Below are 19,759 nucleotides of genomic sequence, written 5' to 3' on the forward strand. Positions count from 1 at the left end.
TATATATATTGAAAAGTATAGAAACTATTTAAAACAAAAAAAATTAAAGCCAACCAAATCAAAGACACATCAAGAAAGAAAATTGTGCAACTGAGTAACAAAGTTCCTGATTCCTTGTCCAGAATTCCCTTATATTAAAAACAAAAACAGAAAAAAAAATCTGTATGTTGTACTTGTAACAGAAAAAAAAAATATTGTACACCTAAAATCATGTAAATTGATTAAGTCATTTTATTTTTATAAAAAGAAATTTTTAAGCCAATTCAAGTTTTTCAATCACCTCCTCATGTTAAGAATAGATTTCTAAAATTTCACAAATTTGAATTATTTGGAGTTATCTGCTTTCTTACTCCAGACTGTTTTAAAGATGGCATTGTGAGATTGTCGCTCATCTTTTAGGCATATAATTTGATTTCCTTTATAAAAATAAAACTACTCGATTGATTTATGTAATTTTTGGTGTAAGATTATTTTCTTTCCATACACATACAAATTTTCTTTATTTTTTTTTAATAGAGGAAATTCTGGATAAGCACCAGTTTCTGATATTACAGATGTTAGTCTTTGGATTTGATTTTGTCATTTATATTATGCCAATTATCCATTAAAGATTTTTCTATACATTGTCAGATTTTATTATATTAATCGTTATATATATATATATTTAGCAGATTCCTTGTTTTTAATCTTTTTCTTTCCCAATTATGCATAAATTTTTTATGATTTAAAAAAGAAAAAAATCCTCAAGGGCTTTCTGTAATAAAAAAAAAAAAATTTCCATGGCCATTTTTTTTTTTTTGAAATCAAAAGATTTTATGTTTTCTGTACACACTATTGCATTACATTGTCTATAATATAAAATAAACAGGATATAGCAATTATTGACTATATCAACCAGGGTAAAAATCATTCAAGTTAAATTTTACTGGGTTCCTGGCGTAACAACAACGTGAACAGGAGCAGGAGGTACGGAAGGAATAACTGGCGCTTTAAACTTTGGAAGACATAGTCCAAATTTCGATTCTAGACCATCAAAGGTTGCCAAAGCAAGACGGTAGCCACCAATGTGGTCAGGATTTCTGGACATTTTCTCTTCAAGATGTGTTGGCCTGGCTTCTGATCCTTCTGGACGTCTAGAAAAGAAAAAAAATTTGAATAAGAAACAGGGTGAAATTTCAATTATAAAAATTAGAATTAAAAATAAATAAAATGTTATTCTTAACCAGAGAGTAGATATCACACTAAAACTTGTGGGTTTTATTTACTTTTATTTTATAGTCGTTCATTTCAAGTTTGCTTATCTCTTATATAAAGAGCAGTTCTCTGTGTGTATGCATGCATGTTTGACTAAAACTAAAAATATAAAAAACAAACATGCACAAAGTTGATATTTTCTTAATTGGCATTGCTCCAGATTAATATCTAAAATTTAGACCCCTCCCCAAAAAACAACTAAATAACCCTTCATTCTTTGATCCTAAACTGATGCAAATTTCATCAAGAGCTTTGTTTTCCAGCCATCTATATATATAAAAGGCAAAATGCGTGTGATCATTTCGTGTATGTCTTCAAAAGGCTTTTCTCACACACGGTTCCGAGGTCGTTACGATCACTTACAACTGTTTATATGGGTCCTAAATAATAATATGTACGATTTGGGAAAGCGCGTCGCATCTAGATTTATTTATGTCGACTTTTACAAAATTGCTATTTTGGCTTCTCGTGTGTTGATTGGGCTTTTTAGTATAAATATGTGAAACTAAACTCAAACGACGTCTTCTCGGCATTGCGCCGGGAAAAACGTCCAGAAGCAATCAGCTTTGATCAATCTTGTACAGTTGTTATTCAATCTGGACAATTGGGAGCTGCTTTCCCCTCCCCAACATCTGTTGGGGGAAGAAACAGTCAAATTTGGGTAAACAAACCCAAACGCTGCATGACTTCTATTTGAACTTCTTAATTAGGTCAAATGGAAGCAGCAGAGTTAACTTTTATTGCACACACCTGTTTTTATAGTTAAATGAATAAATTCAAACAGGCTTAATGTTGTCTGTCGCCGTGGCTCAATGGTTAACGTAGCACTTTTTTTTTTTTCACACATTAATTTCCAACTCAAGGGTACGGGTTTGATCCTCATACACTCACCTACCAAAACATTTTTTTTTTAATTAACCCCCTCCCCCCGAGTTTTGATTTACCTCAAGACACCCAGGCATCGCCGGGTACCCCCCCCTGCTAGTATTAACTAAAAGGAAGTAACCAATGTTTTAATCAATGCTGACTCATTTCGCTGTCACATTTTTTAACAACCGAGCACCCCCTCACAATTTTTTTACGACCGGACAAGCCCCCCCCCCCTCCCCCAAAAAAAATAAATGAAGAAAATAATATTTAAAACCGGAATTCCAAATTTTGCTTGGAAGTATTCATTATCTATTAAATCCTTGAATCTCTGAATTGTCTGTTGATAAATTTTAATAAGATTGGATTGTTTGATTTATACAAGTTTATAAAGAAATTTGAAAGATCCCTAATAAATAAATAAAAAAAATAAATAGATTTTTTTTCATAGGAAGATGGTAAAAACTTTAAAATGCATTCTAATAACATGATCTGATGTTTGGGAATTAACTTTGCATCTCAATGATCTTTCGTCACAAGTTTTAAATAAAATCTTTAACATTGAATTTAGAAGAAATTATAAGTTAATTTACATTAAAATAAACACTTTAGATTAAATTTGTTATTTGATGCAAGTTTAATGATTAAACAATAAAATAACCGGCATGCAATAACAATGGAAATTGATTAATATTTCTGAAAAAGAAATTAATATACACATAATCTTACAGGAATGTATAATATAAGAAAAAGAATTTCATCAAAATGTAAAAAAATCAAGTAATTATTCAAAAGAAACAAATATTCAAAAGAAACAAGTAATTATTTAAAGTGTTTAACATTCTCAATCAAAATATCTAAAACAGTAAAATCCATACACAAAGTGAACAGAAAACATTCCTTGATTTCTAAAAGATACTGAACATAACTTTTTTTGCAATACTAGCTATGCAGTCAAACCTTGATTCATGAAGTTAAGTCAAATTTTCAATGAAAGCTTCAAGTTGGAAGTAACTCATTTTCTAACAAAATTTTCTCCTAAACCATGCCAACGGTAATCAAAGTATACTGCCTGATGAAATGTTAATACTATGCAGGATTGCTACTCCTGGGTTTTTAAATCCAGAGGATCTGAACAGACATGGATAATGACAGAGATGAATAATAAACATGGTGCATATTGACTGTCTGTGATGCTAAACAATACCAGATGAAACTCTTACGATCATGAAACTATAATTACCAATGTGTAAGAATATTGCAAGTAGTTACATAATAAAGTCAGAAATTGGAATTAAGTGATCTTGAATGGTAAGGCACAAATATGAAGAAATAAATTGGATGAAAATGCTTCTGTGTAGATCAACAATAATAATTATTTATTATGTAGATACAACTGAAAAGAAATTACTTTGCAATCATGACATATTTAAGTGTCTCTCACTGAACTAACATCCATTGAAAATATTTGTGGGGCTTGTTAAGATAGAGTTGACAAGCTGAGTTTTTTTTTTTTTTTTTTTAAACTATATCGTTTTAAGCAAAGACACTATTATGTACTTAATTGTCATACCGAAAATAGTAATATATCCCAAAATTACGAAAATTCATTGAGTAGAAAGTCAGACAAGTCGAAAGTTAAAAGTAATTTTTACGGAAAATTGTATTTTTCTTAGACATTATAAAATAGACTAAAAAGGGGACATAACTCGAAACAAATATTTTTAAATTACTTGTTCATAGCTACAATATTTGTTGTTTATAGTGATAGACTTTATTTTTGCTAAAAACACAATAGCAGTTGTTCTACTCAATGAATTTTTATAATTTTGGGATATAATACTATTTTCAAAATGACAATTAAGTATGTAATACTGTTTTTGCTTAAAATGACATTTTTAAAAAATTGATTCGTCGACTATCTTAACACGGACCATATTTTTCCCCATTTGTTGGCTGGTTAATGGAGAAGGCATGTAACTTCTTTCCACAAATGCTGTTTTGATCAAGGGAGGTAATAAAGGGCAAAGGGTTTGATCAAGGGAGGTAATAAAGGGCAAAGGGTTTGATCAAGGGAGGTAATAAAGGGCAAAGGGTTTGATCAAGGGAGGTAACAAAGGGCAAAGGGTTTAGGCATGGTTTGGGGTCTGAAGCATCATTACCACTAGCCCAAAACACCCCCAGCATGGTACTAAACTTTGTTGAATTATCGTCACCTTGTTGGATTACCATATACATGCAGATGCAATCAGAGATTTATCTTGGATCTTTTTATGTATTTTCTCTTGTCTGATGGAGAAAGTCTGAGATTAGTCAAGAATGCATACGTTGAGCTGGTAATAAAGCCTAACCATAGATAGAAAATAAACTGGTTATCCAGGCATTCCTGACACTTTTTCTATTGCTTCTAAGCAAGGGATTTTACATCGGTATAAAAGCCAACAAAATCTCAGCAATTGTTGAGATGGCTTATTCCCTGTTGACTGAGGTATGTCTTTGGTTCTCTGTAGGTCTAGGAGGTCTACCCTCCCAGGCTTTCCCTTCTCATCATTTGAGAAGGGATTAGTTTATTAACTAATCACCTGAGGTGCCTCTACTACAGAATGCTGATGACTTTTTTTTCCTTAAAGGGTGCCATTAACTCAATAAACTTTTTTCAACTTGATGGATCAAACGAAAATATCCAAATGTGGAGCCAATCATGTTATTTCAGTTGGAAAAACAAACTGCTGTTTTAAATCAACAAAGTGCCAGTCTGTGCCACAATCAAACCATGAAAATCTCTGCCTATTTTTACATGTAGGTTTTAAACTATTTCCTTTTATTTTGTTTTTACAAGGGAATCAGCATTTATCAAGGCCTGAAGGCTACTCTAGGATAAGGGTTAATAAGGTGGTAGTGTAGTAATCGTTAATGGTATAAGTTGGGTAGAATTTGGATTATTTAAGAGGACGGCTCAACAAGAACTTGTTTACATTGGACTTGAAGGCTATCATATTGTAGTCACCCAAAAAGCAGAACAGTGTTCCACAAGCGGGCAGTTCTAGGAAACTGCGTTTAGATTTAGGTATAGATAGAGAGTAAATTGTTGATAGTGGTTGTAGCTAGTAGAGTGTTTTTTTTTGTGAAAGTCTGGCAAGGGGGACCATAGAGTTCAGACAAGCATTTGCCATGAAAATAACGATAAAGCAGATACATGTTTGCAAGGTCTCTTCTATATGAAAAAGGTTGCAGGGAAGAGAAAAGGACATCATCTACTAGGTTTTGAAGCCAGTTTTGAACTCTATCAAGTTAAGATATGGTATGCCAAGCAACTCCTGCCCAGATGTCGCAACAGTACTCATTTTAGGACATACTTGGCACTTATACAGATAGAGGATTGCATCAGCAGCAAGATACCTACTGGAGTGGTAGAATGATCCAACCATTTTTCTAGCAAAAAACTAACAAAATGAATTGTGTTATATAAAGTTAAATTCTATATCTACTGGAAATCAAGGAGAGTTTTTCTGCTCATTATTAAAATATTAGAATGTTTGTTTCGTCCAAAAATGACTGGAGAAATATAACATTATTTGAGCAAATAAATCAAGCATTGCAGCAAAAATATGAGAAACATTTTTATCACAATAAAATGAATTTACATTCAAACAACCAATTAGTTATATCATATGCATCAAAACTTTATCATGAAAAAAATTAGCGTTTCTAAGTTATACAGATGGAAAAAATATTGAATGACAAGTGAAACAAATAGTACCTACATAACCGTCAGGTCTTAAATAGTAACATATCCAAAAATTACTAAAAACAATTAGGCAATAAGGTAGAAAAATAATTATTAATTAAAAAAAAAAAAATTTGTGAAAGGAAGCGAATTCACTTACTAAAAAAAGAAAAGTTGACAGGGGGAGATAATTAAGTTCTATTGCTTATGTCATGTGACGAACCTGATTCAAAATGTTGGACAAAATTTATTCCCCTATATAAACTTTATTGAAAACAGTTTTCCATCAATAATTAATTTTCTACCTTATATTGTTTTCCGTATTTTTTTGGATATGTTACTATTTCAATTTGCGACATCACAATTATGTAGGTATCATTTGTTTTACTTGAAATTCAATATTTTTTCGTTTGTATAATATAGGAGCGCCAAAAAAATTTTAAACTAAAAACCCCATCCCATGGCAGGTAAGATTAATGCCTTTCACAGAATATTTTTTTTTTGCACCACTTTTATTTCCCCATACAATTATTAAAATTAAGATACATAATGATACTAGATCCTATTTCTAGAATTATTATCATAATCTTGAATCTAGATGTTTAAAATTTAAGGCTTAAGCTAAAAGGGTCTTATGAAAGAATTAAAATTCAGAGAAACTTGCTTAATTAGTGTCTAATGGCTATGGCAACAGAATATTCCCCCCCCCCTTTTTTTTTACCACTATTAAAAATTTCCCACACTCTTTATCTGTGCTTAAACCTAAATGTAAATTCCATGAACAAAGCTTCTTTCTTAGAACTGGACGCCTGTGGAACTCTTTTCCATTTGCCTGCTTTCCAGCTAACTACAATCTGATTGTTTTCAAGTCCAACGTAAACAAGTTCTTGATGAACCGTCCCCCCTAAGCAATCCAATTTACAAAATTCCCATTACTTATGTTTACTAGGCTATAATCACATTGACTAATGTACACCCATGAACCCTTATCCTCGAGTGGCCTCTGGACCTTGATAAGTGGCGATCATTGTTTTAACTCGGAGTATATATCCGACACAGTTAATCAACCGAGAACCACATCACTCTATATAAAAGCATATAAGATATCAACAGATACACACTCGAGAGTCAAAACAATGAAAAGAATATGCTGTTGTCCTAGCCCTAATGATTATATATTTCTATGCATTGGATTCATTCCTAAACTAATTAACCGATCATTATGAATTATAATTATGTGTATATGTTTCTATGTATTGGTTTTATATCTAAATTAATTAACCGATCATTATGAACTTTAATTATGTGTAAATGATTATTAGGGCTATGACAACAGCATATTCTTTTCATGATTTTGACTCTCGAGTATATATCTGACACAGTTAATCACAATTAGTCAACAGAGAGCCACATCACTCTACATAAAAGCATAATAAGATATCAACAGATACACACTCGAGAGTCAAAACAATGAAAAGAATATGCTGTTGCCTTAGCCCTACCAATAACTATTAATCAAATTTAAAGCAAATCTGAAATATTTGAAACGTCAAATGGAAGGCTGTGCACATATACTTTAAAATAATTCAAAGAAACTAAAATCTGGAGAATAATTATTACTTTATGCCTAATACCTATTGTTAAAATTTCACAGAAATCTAAGGTATCTTAATTTTCACTAGGGATTCCACTTTCTTTGGCCTCTTTGTATAAAACCAACACTCAACCAGCATTGAAATAGTTATGTTATCTTAACAGAAAAGCAGATATTTATAAGAAGCGTCAAAACAATGTGTGCTTAGTTTAAAAAAAAAAAAATAAATAAAAGGGGGGACGCTTCTACACTATTGGGACGAAATTTTGGAAATTGTAAAACTGAATTTCACATGAAAACAATGGTATCTACTGTATTCCTCGTATTTTTAAGATGATTATATCAAAAAATTACGCAAATCGATAAGGTAGAAAATTATTTATTAAAGAAAATAAAAAATAGAATTTGATGAAAACGATCGTAAAACACAGGAGAATTCAAACGGGAGGTAATTTTCCATTTTGATTTGAACAAGATGGCAGAAAAATTTCACCTGCTAACACGATTAAAGTTTTGTTTAATAATTCAGTAATATTCGGTTAATTTTGACTATAATTTGGAAGCTACCATTGTTTTTGTTTTTTTATCTGAAAACTTCAGTTATCAACTACAAAATCTTGTCCCAATTCTGTAGAAGCACCAAATAAAGCTATTTTAAACCAAAGCATTACAGACTGACAGAGCCTCTTTTTGAGATGCTTGGCTGCATCTATCTAAAAATCTGAATCAGTGTTCATTGAAATAACAGACATTTCGCATGTATTTTCATTATTTACTACTTAAATTTGGATAATATATTTTGTTTTGTGCTTTAAGAATATATTAATATAGTGAAAAAGGATAGCAAGAGCAGTTAATAATAATTAATAGTTAACAGAGTGAATTTATTGTTTTTTTTTAAGTAGTAAACAAATACATAACTGAATCGATTGTTTAAAATCGATATTAAAATTTTACTTTTAATATATTAAAAAGAAAACATTTTATGGATGCAGTAATGATTTAGATTGTAATAATCTAATATTTTGGACAAAATATCTTTAGCTGTTACAATACGTACAAGTCATAAGTATACACGTTTAATCAGCAAATATTTATTGACTGGTGCTACCAGATCAGGCTGTCTGAAGATATTGGCTTCCTGAGACGAAATGTACCTAACATTGATGCTTTTTGTTTTTCTACTTCCTTTTGCAAAACTTAATTATTTTATGTAAAAACCAAAACCAAAAACAACAGCCCACCTTTCCCCCCCCTTTTTCTTCTTCCCATTTCCCCTTTCTCTTTCTATCTTCCCCACTTTCTGACTAGTTTCCCTTCTTAAAATGTACCAAACATTAATACTGTAACCTTTTCCCTCTCCTATTGCAAAACTCTTACATGTGCTGCAAGACAGGGAATAAAAACAATAAGATCCACTATAAACCAAACTAAACCAAACACAACAAACTAGTGGTTGAAGATACAAAGAGCATGAAGAATAAAAACCTTCTACAAAATAATTGAATGCAACATGAATACTATTTCCAAAATAATTGGATGAAGCATTAAATAACACGAAAAGGGTTGATATGCCGTAAAACAAAACTATCAAAATATTTATTGATATTGAAAAGAGACTCAACTTTGAGTGGTTAATATATATTTTAGTTGACCTGTGCAATACACACCCTCTTATATTTTTTTTCTTTTTGTCAGTGGATTATTATCGATTGGACACTAATTTACCAGAATATAAAAAAAAAAAAAAAAAAAAAAAAAAAATCAATATTTAAAAATATAATTATGCAAAAAATTCAATATTTAAAGATTTTTATGATGTGCACTGTTTCTAAAACAACATTTTAGTAAACCGATCCCCCATTTTTTTGAGGGACCAATCAAAAGAACATGAAACCAGGAAAAGTTAGAGGTTTGGGATACCTCCCCTCCCCCCGTTTTTTTAATTTAATGAATTTTCATACATTTCTTTAAAGTTTTAAATAAGAAAATAATTATTCAAAATTTGTGAGAGAGAAAAAAAAAAACCCAATAAAAACGCATCTATCTCTTCTGGTTTCTTGATCTTGTTGACTGGTTCCAATATGGAGGACCGATTTATTAGAATGTTTCTTAGCACATCCAAAAACTCTTTAAATATTAAATTTGTGCATTTTTTTTTTTTTTAATAATCTGGTAGTATCCAATTGATAATTTGCTGAAAAAGTAAGTTGAAAAAAGGTAAAAAGAAAAAAAATATATAAGGAGGGGGGTGCATTGTGTGTGTGTGTGTGTGTATTTCTATTTAGACTACTATCCTCATTTTTGGTTGTTATATTCATCTGATAATAAAAGTAAGATGTCTAAAAAAATCATTACATGTTTGAGAAAGGTGTTCTACTCTACAATTGAATATAATATGGGATTCAATAAATAATAGATTACAATACCAGTGACAAAATAAAAATGTTACATGCATGTATAAAAAACAGGTCAGCATGTTTTTGATGCCTGCAAGTGTACGTTTTTCTAGACATCTTCATTTCCTTTTTCAACTGTACTTTTAATGACACCAAACATGCGTCCAATGTATAGCTGTGTTTATCAAACAAATGACAAATTCTTTCATTTATAAAACCAATCACACTTTATTTTACAACCAAAGTAGAGAGATGAGAGAGTAGCACCAACAAACCAGTTTGTAGAGTGCATCTCTGACCTCCATGTCCTGTCTCCAAAAACCATTTATTTTTATTAGGATTGCATAACTCTGAATCTACTGTCCCTTTGTTTAGCATTAACGTTTCCATATTGCATCAGGTCAGAATCTAAGCCAAGTACGTCCAAGGATGGAATACTGTTGCCATATCTGGGCAGGAGGTGCAAAAAACAGCCTATCCTGCCTTGACAGAGTACAAAATAGACTTTGTAGCTTAGTCGGGGATGCCCTTTTCTCTACCCTGCAACCTCTCTCCCACAGAAGAGACGTTGCGAGCCTATCCTTGTTTTATCGTTATTTCCATGGCAGGTGCTCGTCTGAACTCCAATCTCTGGTCCCCCCTTGCTAATCTTTCACGAAAAACACCCGTCTAGCTGAATCCACTGTGAAAAATTTCCCCCACTCTATATCTGTGCCTAAATCAAAATGCGGATTCCATGAACAAAGCTTCTTTCTTAGAACTGCACGCCTGTGGAACTCTGTTCCGTCTGCCTGCTTCCCTCCGGACTACAACTTGGATGTCTTCAAGTCCAATGTTAACAAATTCCTAATGAACCGCCCCCTTAATTAAACACTTCATCAAATCTCCACACTAACGTAATGTACTTGCAATAACCCTTATCCCTGAGTGGCTTCCTTGATAAGTGGTGATCACTGTGTAAAAAAAAAAAAAAAAAAGAAGCCACTTTCTCCCACTTGCTCTTTCTGAAACATCCAGCATTGCCCAGGAGTTTTATTACTTCAATTATTCTCATTCTTGCTTATTTCAGCGTTGGCCCGTTCTATTATTTAACAGGAATATGAATAACAATTAAAAAAAAGTAATTCTATAATAAGTAGTAATATTACACATGCAGACAAGATTAGATTTAACTCCCAAGCGCTAAAATTTTGTAGAGAAATGTTTTTTCACACCTATTTTTAAAATGACTTTTTAAGGTTAACCTTTCATTACATGCTCAATGTATATGACTTTTGTAGCATACAAGTAGAACTATCAAAATAAGTTGTAAAAATCGAACTAACTTGTATATTATGATGGTGGCCATCTTGAATTCATAATGAGGTTGATCATATGCTCACGGAAAATTGTTATTTTCTCATGCACATATTAGTCAATTTTGTTTTATCTGCTATATAATAAAATGACTGCAGAAATTCCCCTCTGAACCAAAGTATCATAGTGTTGAATAATGAACATTGTTAAAAGTTAATTAGTTATTATCGATCTGTCTATCTATTTATCTATCTATTCAATGATATTCTTAAAATAGTTTATATTGGGAGTTATTTATCGTTTATAGAATAAAGTGTAGCAATGAGTTTAGCTAAGGATGTCTACATAAATTAGCTAAGTTAAATATAAACAAAATAACCTTGAACAGGCGTACATGATGGAAAGGTCACATTAAGAAGATATGTCTTAATTGGTAACGTCACCGGAACTGAGGTCAAAGCTCAGGACGCTTAGAGTCGAAAGTTAGAGTTTGATCACAAGAGTAAACAGACAGCCAGGAAGCGAGCTGGGAAGAATACGCATGTAGACCGACTGCAGATTCTGTGAAAACCATTTGAGACAACTGAAATAAATTTATATGATAAAAATATAGTGTTGTTCTGTGGTTTCACAAAAGAACGAAGAACAGATGTCTCAATCAGATGGTGTTGGTCATTTCATGGTTCATCACGGAGCTCAGCAAGTGAAGATACAAGAACTCTTCAAGAAAAAAAAAAGGTATGAAGCATATATTATTCTTCTTATATATGAACTGTAATATATACCTGTGTGATAACTCTCTGATACAACATGACTCAGTTTATATGTCGATATCATATTCCCTGGCTAAACAATAATACATACAATTTACACGTTTATATCGTAATCCTGTTATAAGAACAATATCTCACATCCAAAATATATAACATGACACGTTTTAATATCTCCCACCTCTCAATACAATTGTTATAAAATATCAACCACCTGCCTATACAGCAATAGGTTTGCAACAACAGATGCCACATACAAATTCAACACATCCAGGCTAATAACCACTGTCTTATGTAGCTTTCGAACACTATTTTAGACACATTCAGTCATGATAATAAAATACTAAATTGCATTCTACAAGCAACACCATCACAATCATAACATCTCTAGAGGAAGGAGTCCCTATTTTTCTCTCTAAATACCACTATTGCTACCAGTTGTCACTGGAGGCAAATTCTACAGGTTCTACAAATTCTGTGATTACACGGAGCGTAACTGGCTAATAGATACATAATCTTTGATTCATAAATAATAAATGCTTCCTTGCCAAAGTCTGTCCTTTCTGATTAGCTGAGCTTTGAAAAATCTCATGTTCCGGAATGCAGTTCTTCGCTTTATAAACAAACGCTTACTAACATTAAAATATATGGCGTCACTAACAAACATATTATCGCACCCACCATTCATTTAATGCATAGGTCATTTCAGCCATGTAAGATCAGAATTTACAAGAGAGAGAAAATCATTAAATGAACGTTAAATAACCCGTTTACTTGCTTTCTTATACAAAGTTTAAAACACGCTATCCACGGTAAGAATCTCCATCATAGTCAATGACGACGTCAACAAATTTACAGGTCCTGGAGTTCTTTTTACCATTAAACACACTACTGTGTATTGGTGATGTTTTAAACTGTCGCATTTCATATTTATTTATCGAAGAGTTCAGCTCCCAAATATTTGCATCTTTTATATTAAGATTTTTCCCTAAAAAGACAAATAAAAAAAGCAACAAAATACAGAAATGTATTTGATTATTTTTTTCACGACGGCGACTTTGTCAAAACATTACAGCTTCTCAAGCTTTTTCACCATTAAGCACACTACATGTAGATTGATGCTGTTTAACAACATTGCATTTTATATATATATATTTATATATTGAAAAGTTTAGTTCCCAAATTATTTGCATTTGCATCTTTTATATTAAGATCTCTCCTAAAAAATTAAAAAAAAAAAAACAGTTAACAAAATAGGAAGAGTATTTGTTAATTATTTTCTCTTTTCCATGAGATTTGACAAAATTTTGCTTTCCAGTATTAAAAAATGTTTTCCTACAGCCAAAAAATGCATGTGCGCACGTTTGACTTATGACAAAACTATTTGTCAGAATCAATTTTACATGTGTTATTCGTTCACAGCTTACTAGAAAACCTATATATATATATTACATAGGTATCACCACATTATCAAGGCCAAGAGGCCACTCGAGGATAAGGGTTAAAGAGTGTACAGTAGAAATACTATATATTAATTATATTATTAATGGACTATATAGTAATCAATTCGGTAAATTTGTTAACTTATATGGAACGGCTCATCAAGAACTTGTTTACGTTAGACTTGAAGACAACCATATTGTAGTCAGCCGGAAAGCAGGAAAATGGAAGACAATTCCACAGGCGTGCAGTTCTAAGAAAGAAGCTTCGTTCATGGAATCTACGTTTAGGTTTAGGCACAGATAAAGAGTGGGGGGAATTATTGATAGTGTTTTCAGCTAGACGAGTGTTTCTTGTGAAAGTTTGGCGAGGGGGGGCATAGATTGAAGCTCAGTCGAACACTTTCCATGAAAATAAGATAAAGAAGAGACAAACTCGCAACATTTCTTTTGTAAGATAGAGGTTGCAGCGAAGAGAAAAGCACATCTCCCACCAGGCCACAAAGTTTATTTTGAACTCTATTAAGGCAGAACAAGTCTTTTCTAGCAGCTCCTGCCCAGATGTGGCAACAGTATTCCATCCTTGGACGTACCTGGCTCTTATATAGATAGAGAATTGCATCAGCAGAGAGATATCTACTGGATCGATAGAAATATATATATATTGCCAAATTAGGATGAATGTGAAAGAATTAAAAACCAACTTAAATTTTTTGGAACCCTGAACATTACTGTCATTAATTCTATATGGAGGATGTTAACTCGTGACGAAGAGGTTAGCTTCCAAATGGTTGCGTTTTTAAAATTATTATGCAGATAAAAAAAAAGTACAGAAGTTAAATATGACTATATTGAATGCGTTAACTCGTAACTAAATTGAAGAGGTTAGTTCCCAAACAGTTGTGTTTTTAAAAAAATTATTTTACTGACAAAGAAACAAATACAGAAGTTAATTGAACGATATAAAACAGACTTATTTTTGTCCACAATCTTATTTCTGCAACATATTTCTTTTTATAACATTTTTATTTTTTGGAAAAAAACATAATATATAAGATGCTATTATTTGGAAGCTAAACACTTCAATATATAAATATATATGAAATGCGTCGGTACTTCGCCACGGTACATTTATTTTGGCCACGGGCGCCAGTGCCTGCTATTTTAATGGGCCTAAGTGGCTCCCACTAACAATTGTTTGATTTTGTTTTTTAACAGGTGGGGAGGGTGAATACTTTCAACGACCAGAATTATTCCAGAAATCTGTTCTGGCAGAAATTTACTTTCACCATAATTAATGTTTGTGCAAAATTAAAAAAAAAAGCATGGTTATTGAGAAAAGTGCTAACAAACGAATCGACAAATAATTTGGGGGCAATTTTATTCCTAAAATGTCCCCCTAGGGAGGCAATCAAAGTTAATCTGGCAAAAATTTACTTTCACCATGACTAATTTTTGTGCAAAATTTTTTAAAAATCCTAGGTGTGATTATTGAGAAAAGTGCAAACAAACGAATGGGAATGAATTACTAGGTCCAATCCCTCCTTTGTCGGGGGATCAACAAAGATTCCCACAGTTAGCCATTCCCATATTTAGACTAGAAGGTCGGAAGTTACATTGGCCAAAACTTTACAAACACAAGAATAGTAGTCCTAATAACTCAAATGAAAATTTTCAATCCTCATCTAAAAAAAAAAAAAAAAATATTTCTAAACATTTTTAAAATCTAAATCTGTGAAAAATAAAAGTTGTCATAATACAAAAATATTATCTAAATGAGGTCCATCATTTATTGAAATGAATTATGCTTTGTAGCATCTGAAATTTTTCAGGTAAAAACAAAAAAATAATTCATATCCATAAAATGTTAATCAAAATGAATCAAAGAGAAAATTCATTTTGATTTTGTGCTCATATATTGAAGAAAATAAATAAATAAATAAAGTATAAAATTTCTTATCCATTAAAGTTATACATAATTATCAATCAACTTCAAAAAGTATACTTTTCTTCTTGAAATTCTGGCAAAAATAAGGAAAGCAAAAGTAAAGACAAAATGATTCATGCAACTTTCAAATAGATCTTTTGCAGTTGCATTCGATTTTCAATAGTGCAAATGGTTTTGTTACAAATTTGAAAGGGGGAAAAGTGGATATCTTCTGCCATGCCATATCAAATAAATAAATAAATAAATAAATATATATATATACAGGGTGTCCACAAAGTCTGGCTACATAATGTAGCCAGACTTTGTGGAAGCATCCTGTAGATTATGTAGCCAGACTTTGTGGGCACCTTGTATAAATAAAATGCTTGTTCAGAAATTCCCCCATAAAAAGTTAAGATAAATCTGTATGATATATGTACCCATCCATTACAAAGAAAATATTGTACACCAAAAATGCCGTAAATTGATCAAGTAGTTTTATTTCTAAATTAGAAAATCAAATTTTATTGCTAAATTATGAGAGACGATCTTGCAATGCCATGTTGTAAATATTCTAAATGAACAAGAAAGATAACTCCAAATCGAAACTTTAGAAAGCTATTCTTAACATGGGGAGGAGATGAGCATTGACAAAAAAAAAAAAAAAAAAAGGCACAAATTTACTTAAAAATTATTTTCTTTATATAAATAGAATTACCTGATCAATTTATGCATTTTTTTTAGTACAATATTTTCTTTTCATCATGAGAACATATATGATACAGAGTTTTCTTTTTTTTTTTTTTTTTTTTCATATGTGTGTGTTTGTAGGAGGGGATCTGGTCAAGCGCAAAAAAGAAAAATGGAGAAAAATCAGATCTTAATAAATACATTAGGCAAAGATTAAAAAGTAAATAGTAAAAAAGGAAGGATCTGGAATTGGAGGGAAAAAATGATAAAATAAAATGCAACAGTTAAAGTAACAATATGAAGAGGCAAAAATAAAATAAATAAAATTGAAAAATATATTATATAAGAAGCTCAACTTAAACTGAACAATAAATAAACAATGGTAGGTTGCATGAAACTGATTTGAGGATTTAATGATAAAACAACTTTTAATAAAATACAGAAGATAGGAATTACTTGAACCGCAATCTCGAGGACCTGTGAAGAGAACGGAACAAGCCTTTGTCAGTTTGATGAAGTAGAGAAAATGGAAGAATAGATTTAACAATGTATGAAATTTTAGGTATTTTTTATCTTTTTTTCTTTTTCTTTTTTTTTTTTTAAATCGTGATATTTGTTTGCTTTTGTGCAACATAGAAATTTATTTTCCTGAAATGTAATCTCAAATTTTAATGGTTAGGTTTATAAACTGTTGGTTCATAGTTTTCCCAAGGGTTTTAGCTCGGAATTACACAACAGATGAAACAAGGTATAATTCTGAGTGCTAGTCATTGCCCAATTCACACACAACCTTTGGCCGTATCAGTAAAGCAAAATGAAGTTTAAAAGAAATTTGTTTAAAGATTTGAACCAATTTTTTGTTTCACAAAAATATAAATGCTAAAAGATTTATATAAGCAATGTATTTGTTCTAAGACTAAAAGTTTTGATTGAATATATTATGTAATGAAAAGTTTTTTTTCCATTTTTTAAGGCTCAATAAAAAAAGAAACAAGTAATATCAGATTTATTTAAATGATTCATATAGTCGTCATTATTTTCTATAACCTCTTTTCATTGTTTTTTAGTGCCATCTTCATAAAATTCTTGTTCCCTTATTAAATTCTAAACTTTATCTTCAACTTTTTTTTTTCACAAAGGAGGTTACTACATATCAAGGCTTGACGGCCACTTGAGGATAAAGGTTAATGTGTGTATTATAGTCATTGAGACAGTTGCATGATAATCATTTGTAGAAGTAATTTAGTATAATTAGATTATTTACAAGGACGGTTAAATAAGAACTTGTTTATGTTGGACTTGAAGATAATGATATCATAGTTAACTGGAAAGCAGACTAGCGGAACAGAATTCTACAAGTGGGCAGTTCTAGGAAAGAAGCTTTGTTTATGGAATTCATTTTTAAGTTTATGCTACAATAGAAAGTGGGGGTTGTCTTGAAATATTTCTTAATTCAAATGATGGTAATCTGTTGGTGTGAAGTGTAGTGAATATGGTGGGTGCTAAATAATTTATCTGGCATAGTTTTCTAGATTTTTGGTCTTTTGCGCCATGTTAAGTCTACTGTTAATATGAAGTTTCATTCCATAATATTACTCTAAAATCTTAATAGTTATCTGCCTATAAATATTAAATCTATGTAAATCAAATATGAAAAGAGAAAAATCTTTAGAAACATTGTTTTGTTTAAAATTATTTATCAAAATAATTTGTTTTTATCTCAAATTGTAACTAGATCCATTACAAATCAGTTTCATTTAAAACTTGAAAAAAAAAAATCTCATAACTTAAGTGATCAAAAATAGCATAGAAATAAAAAAGTAAACTAACGAAAATAATAAAAATTATTCAGTCATAAAAGGGAGTTGAGCAAATTGAACAATTTATGTGTTAAAAATGACCGAAGAGGTCTAAAAAGTCGTTATAAACACCAGAGGAGTTTCTCTACCTAAACCAGGGGAGTTTCACTACCCAGATCTGAGAAACTGTGGGTTCCAAAATTTTAAGGAAAGTAAAAAATTGATTAAACTTCAGATTTTATAATCTCAAATTCACAAACCAGCCTTTTAATAATAAGTACAGGTGTTCATATTAATATTTAAAAAAAAAAAAAGACTCTCCTACATTTTTTATACCTGTTAAAGCAAAGATTTTAAATCAAAATTAGGATTGTCATAATACAAATACTTTAGTCTCAATATGATACAAGAATAGCAATGAGAATAAAATGCATGTTGCCATTATTTCATATTTTTTAACATATAATTACAATTTATAAACAGACTGGTATTAAGTAAAAAAAAAAAACGAAAAAGGTGTAAAAACCTACAGAAAATGAATATTGGTTTGCAATAGAGTTGCCATGATAACAGAATTTTAAATTTATAATGATACAATATTAGAATTTCAATCACGATATTAGTTTAAAAAAAGAATGATACTTAATAATCTTTCTGATATCACTGAAAAAAGTATAGTGCTCTTTTAGAATTACATTTAACTAGCGGGGAGGGGGAGGGACTCAGATATATTTTAATTTGTCCAGATTTTGTATATATTATTATAGTCGTGATTTTAAAAGAAAAAAAAAAAAAAAAAAGAAAAAAAGTATTTTGGGTGCCATCAGCTAGAATCGAAACCGAAACTATAACATTCAAAGCTGATGACGTTATCACTGTACCAACATGATATGCATATGAACTGATTAAAAATTAAAAATAAACTAAGGGAAATTTATAAAATGTGTAACGATATTTTCAATGGATCCATTTTTGACCCCATTAAAAAATATTTTAACCGGCTAAAGACCCATAAAAGAACAGTCTGTAAAAAGCCAATCATTGAGGACAGCACGGGTACTCATGGGTATTTAATTATTTCTTTTTTATAGAGACTTTGGTGGCTCAATACCCTTGCCATACCACCTCACCACATGTGGGAAATGCCGGATACCCATGCTATTTTTCTTTCCTTTTGATTAAAAAATTTTACTTTCAGTTTTGTTTCTGGCTGATGGCACTCAAACGACACCCCCTCCTGCCCTGGTTATCACAATTTTATTTATTTTTTTAATTAAAAGTGGATTTTACAATCAGGCAATCTACCATTCCTTCCCAATCTTTTTTTCTTTTTTTTTTTTTTTTTACGACCAAGCAACGAGGATAGTGAACTCAACGACTTGGTAATTAACTTTTGTCCAGGTAGAGGATATTGGCCCACGAACGAAATAAATTTTAAAAAAGATATAGAGAGAGGTGGGATCGAACTTGAAAACAGAGTAAATAGTCTTCCTTGCTAACCATTAGGCCAAAGAGGATAGTGAATTCAATGAGTTGGTAATTAATTTAAGAGTCACCATGCATCTTTTAAACTGGCTGAGGGCCAAGTTAACTTTCGCTTTCTGTTGTTTTATTTGTTTCCCCACGAAAGCAAATTAGACACAAGGTCGTTAATGTGGGGGGAAACTAGCTCCCCCAAAAAGGGGGCACTCAGGCAGGATTAAAAAAAAAAAAAAAAATGTAATTGCCTCAATATAAAGGTTTCCCCTCCAGTGACTGAGAACTAATTAACTTAAGTGAAGCATCAGAAATCTCTGCCTGAAGGCCAAGAAATGCTTGGCACTTTTTCGAACAGTTTCGCTTTATATGAAAAAGCCAAAGAAACAGCTGTGATGATGCCACAGTGGGAATTTTGTTTAACTCTATAAAAAAAAAAAAAAAAAAAGAAAAAAAAAGAAAGGATGCCTGTTTGCGAATGCGAGATATTACGATCTGGGAAGTATGCAAAAACTTCTCAC

At 31.2% G+C, this 19,759-nt stretch overlaps 1 protein-coding gene across 6 annotated transcripts in view; it reads right to left on the reverse strand.

Annotated features, from left to right (window-relative positions):
- Positions 1 to 705: 705 nt before the first annotated feature.
- Positions 706 to 19,759, reverse strand: part of LOC145284509 (electrogenic aspartate/glutamate antiporter SLC25A13, mitochondrial-like) — a 169,067-nt gene continuing 150,013 nt past the window's right edge. For 4 of the 6 annotated variants that reach the window (XM_080133392.1, XM_080133394.1, XM_080133393.1 and 1 more), the window contains one exon: positions 706 to 1,133. In XM_080133392.1, coding sequence (XP_079989518.1) covers positions 923 to 1,133 — 211 coding nt within the window. In that variant the 3' untranslated portion in view covers positions 706 to 922. Of the gene's footprint in view, positions 1,134 to 16,419; positions 16,441 to 19,759 lie in introns of all 6 variants that reach the window. The other 2 variants (XM_080133390.1, XM_080133389.1) reach the window with 1 other exon arrangement.

The sequence above is a fragment of the Euprymna scolopes genome, chromosome 9 (assembly GCF_053919585.1).
Source record: "Euprymna scolopes isolate OS-2025 chromosome 9, ASM5391958v1, whole genome shotgun sequence".
Lineage (NCBI taxonomy): Eukaryota > Metazoa > Mollusca > Cephalopoda > Sepiida > Sepiolidae > Euprymna > Euprymna scolopes.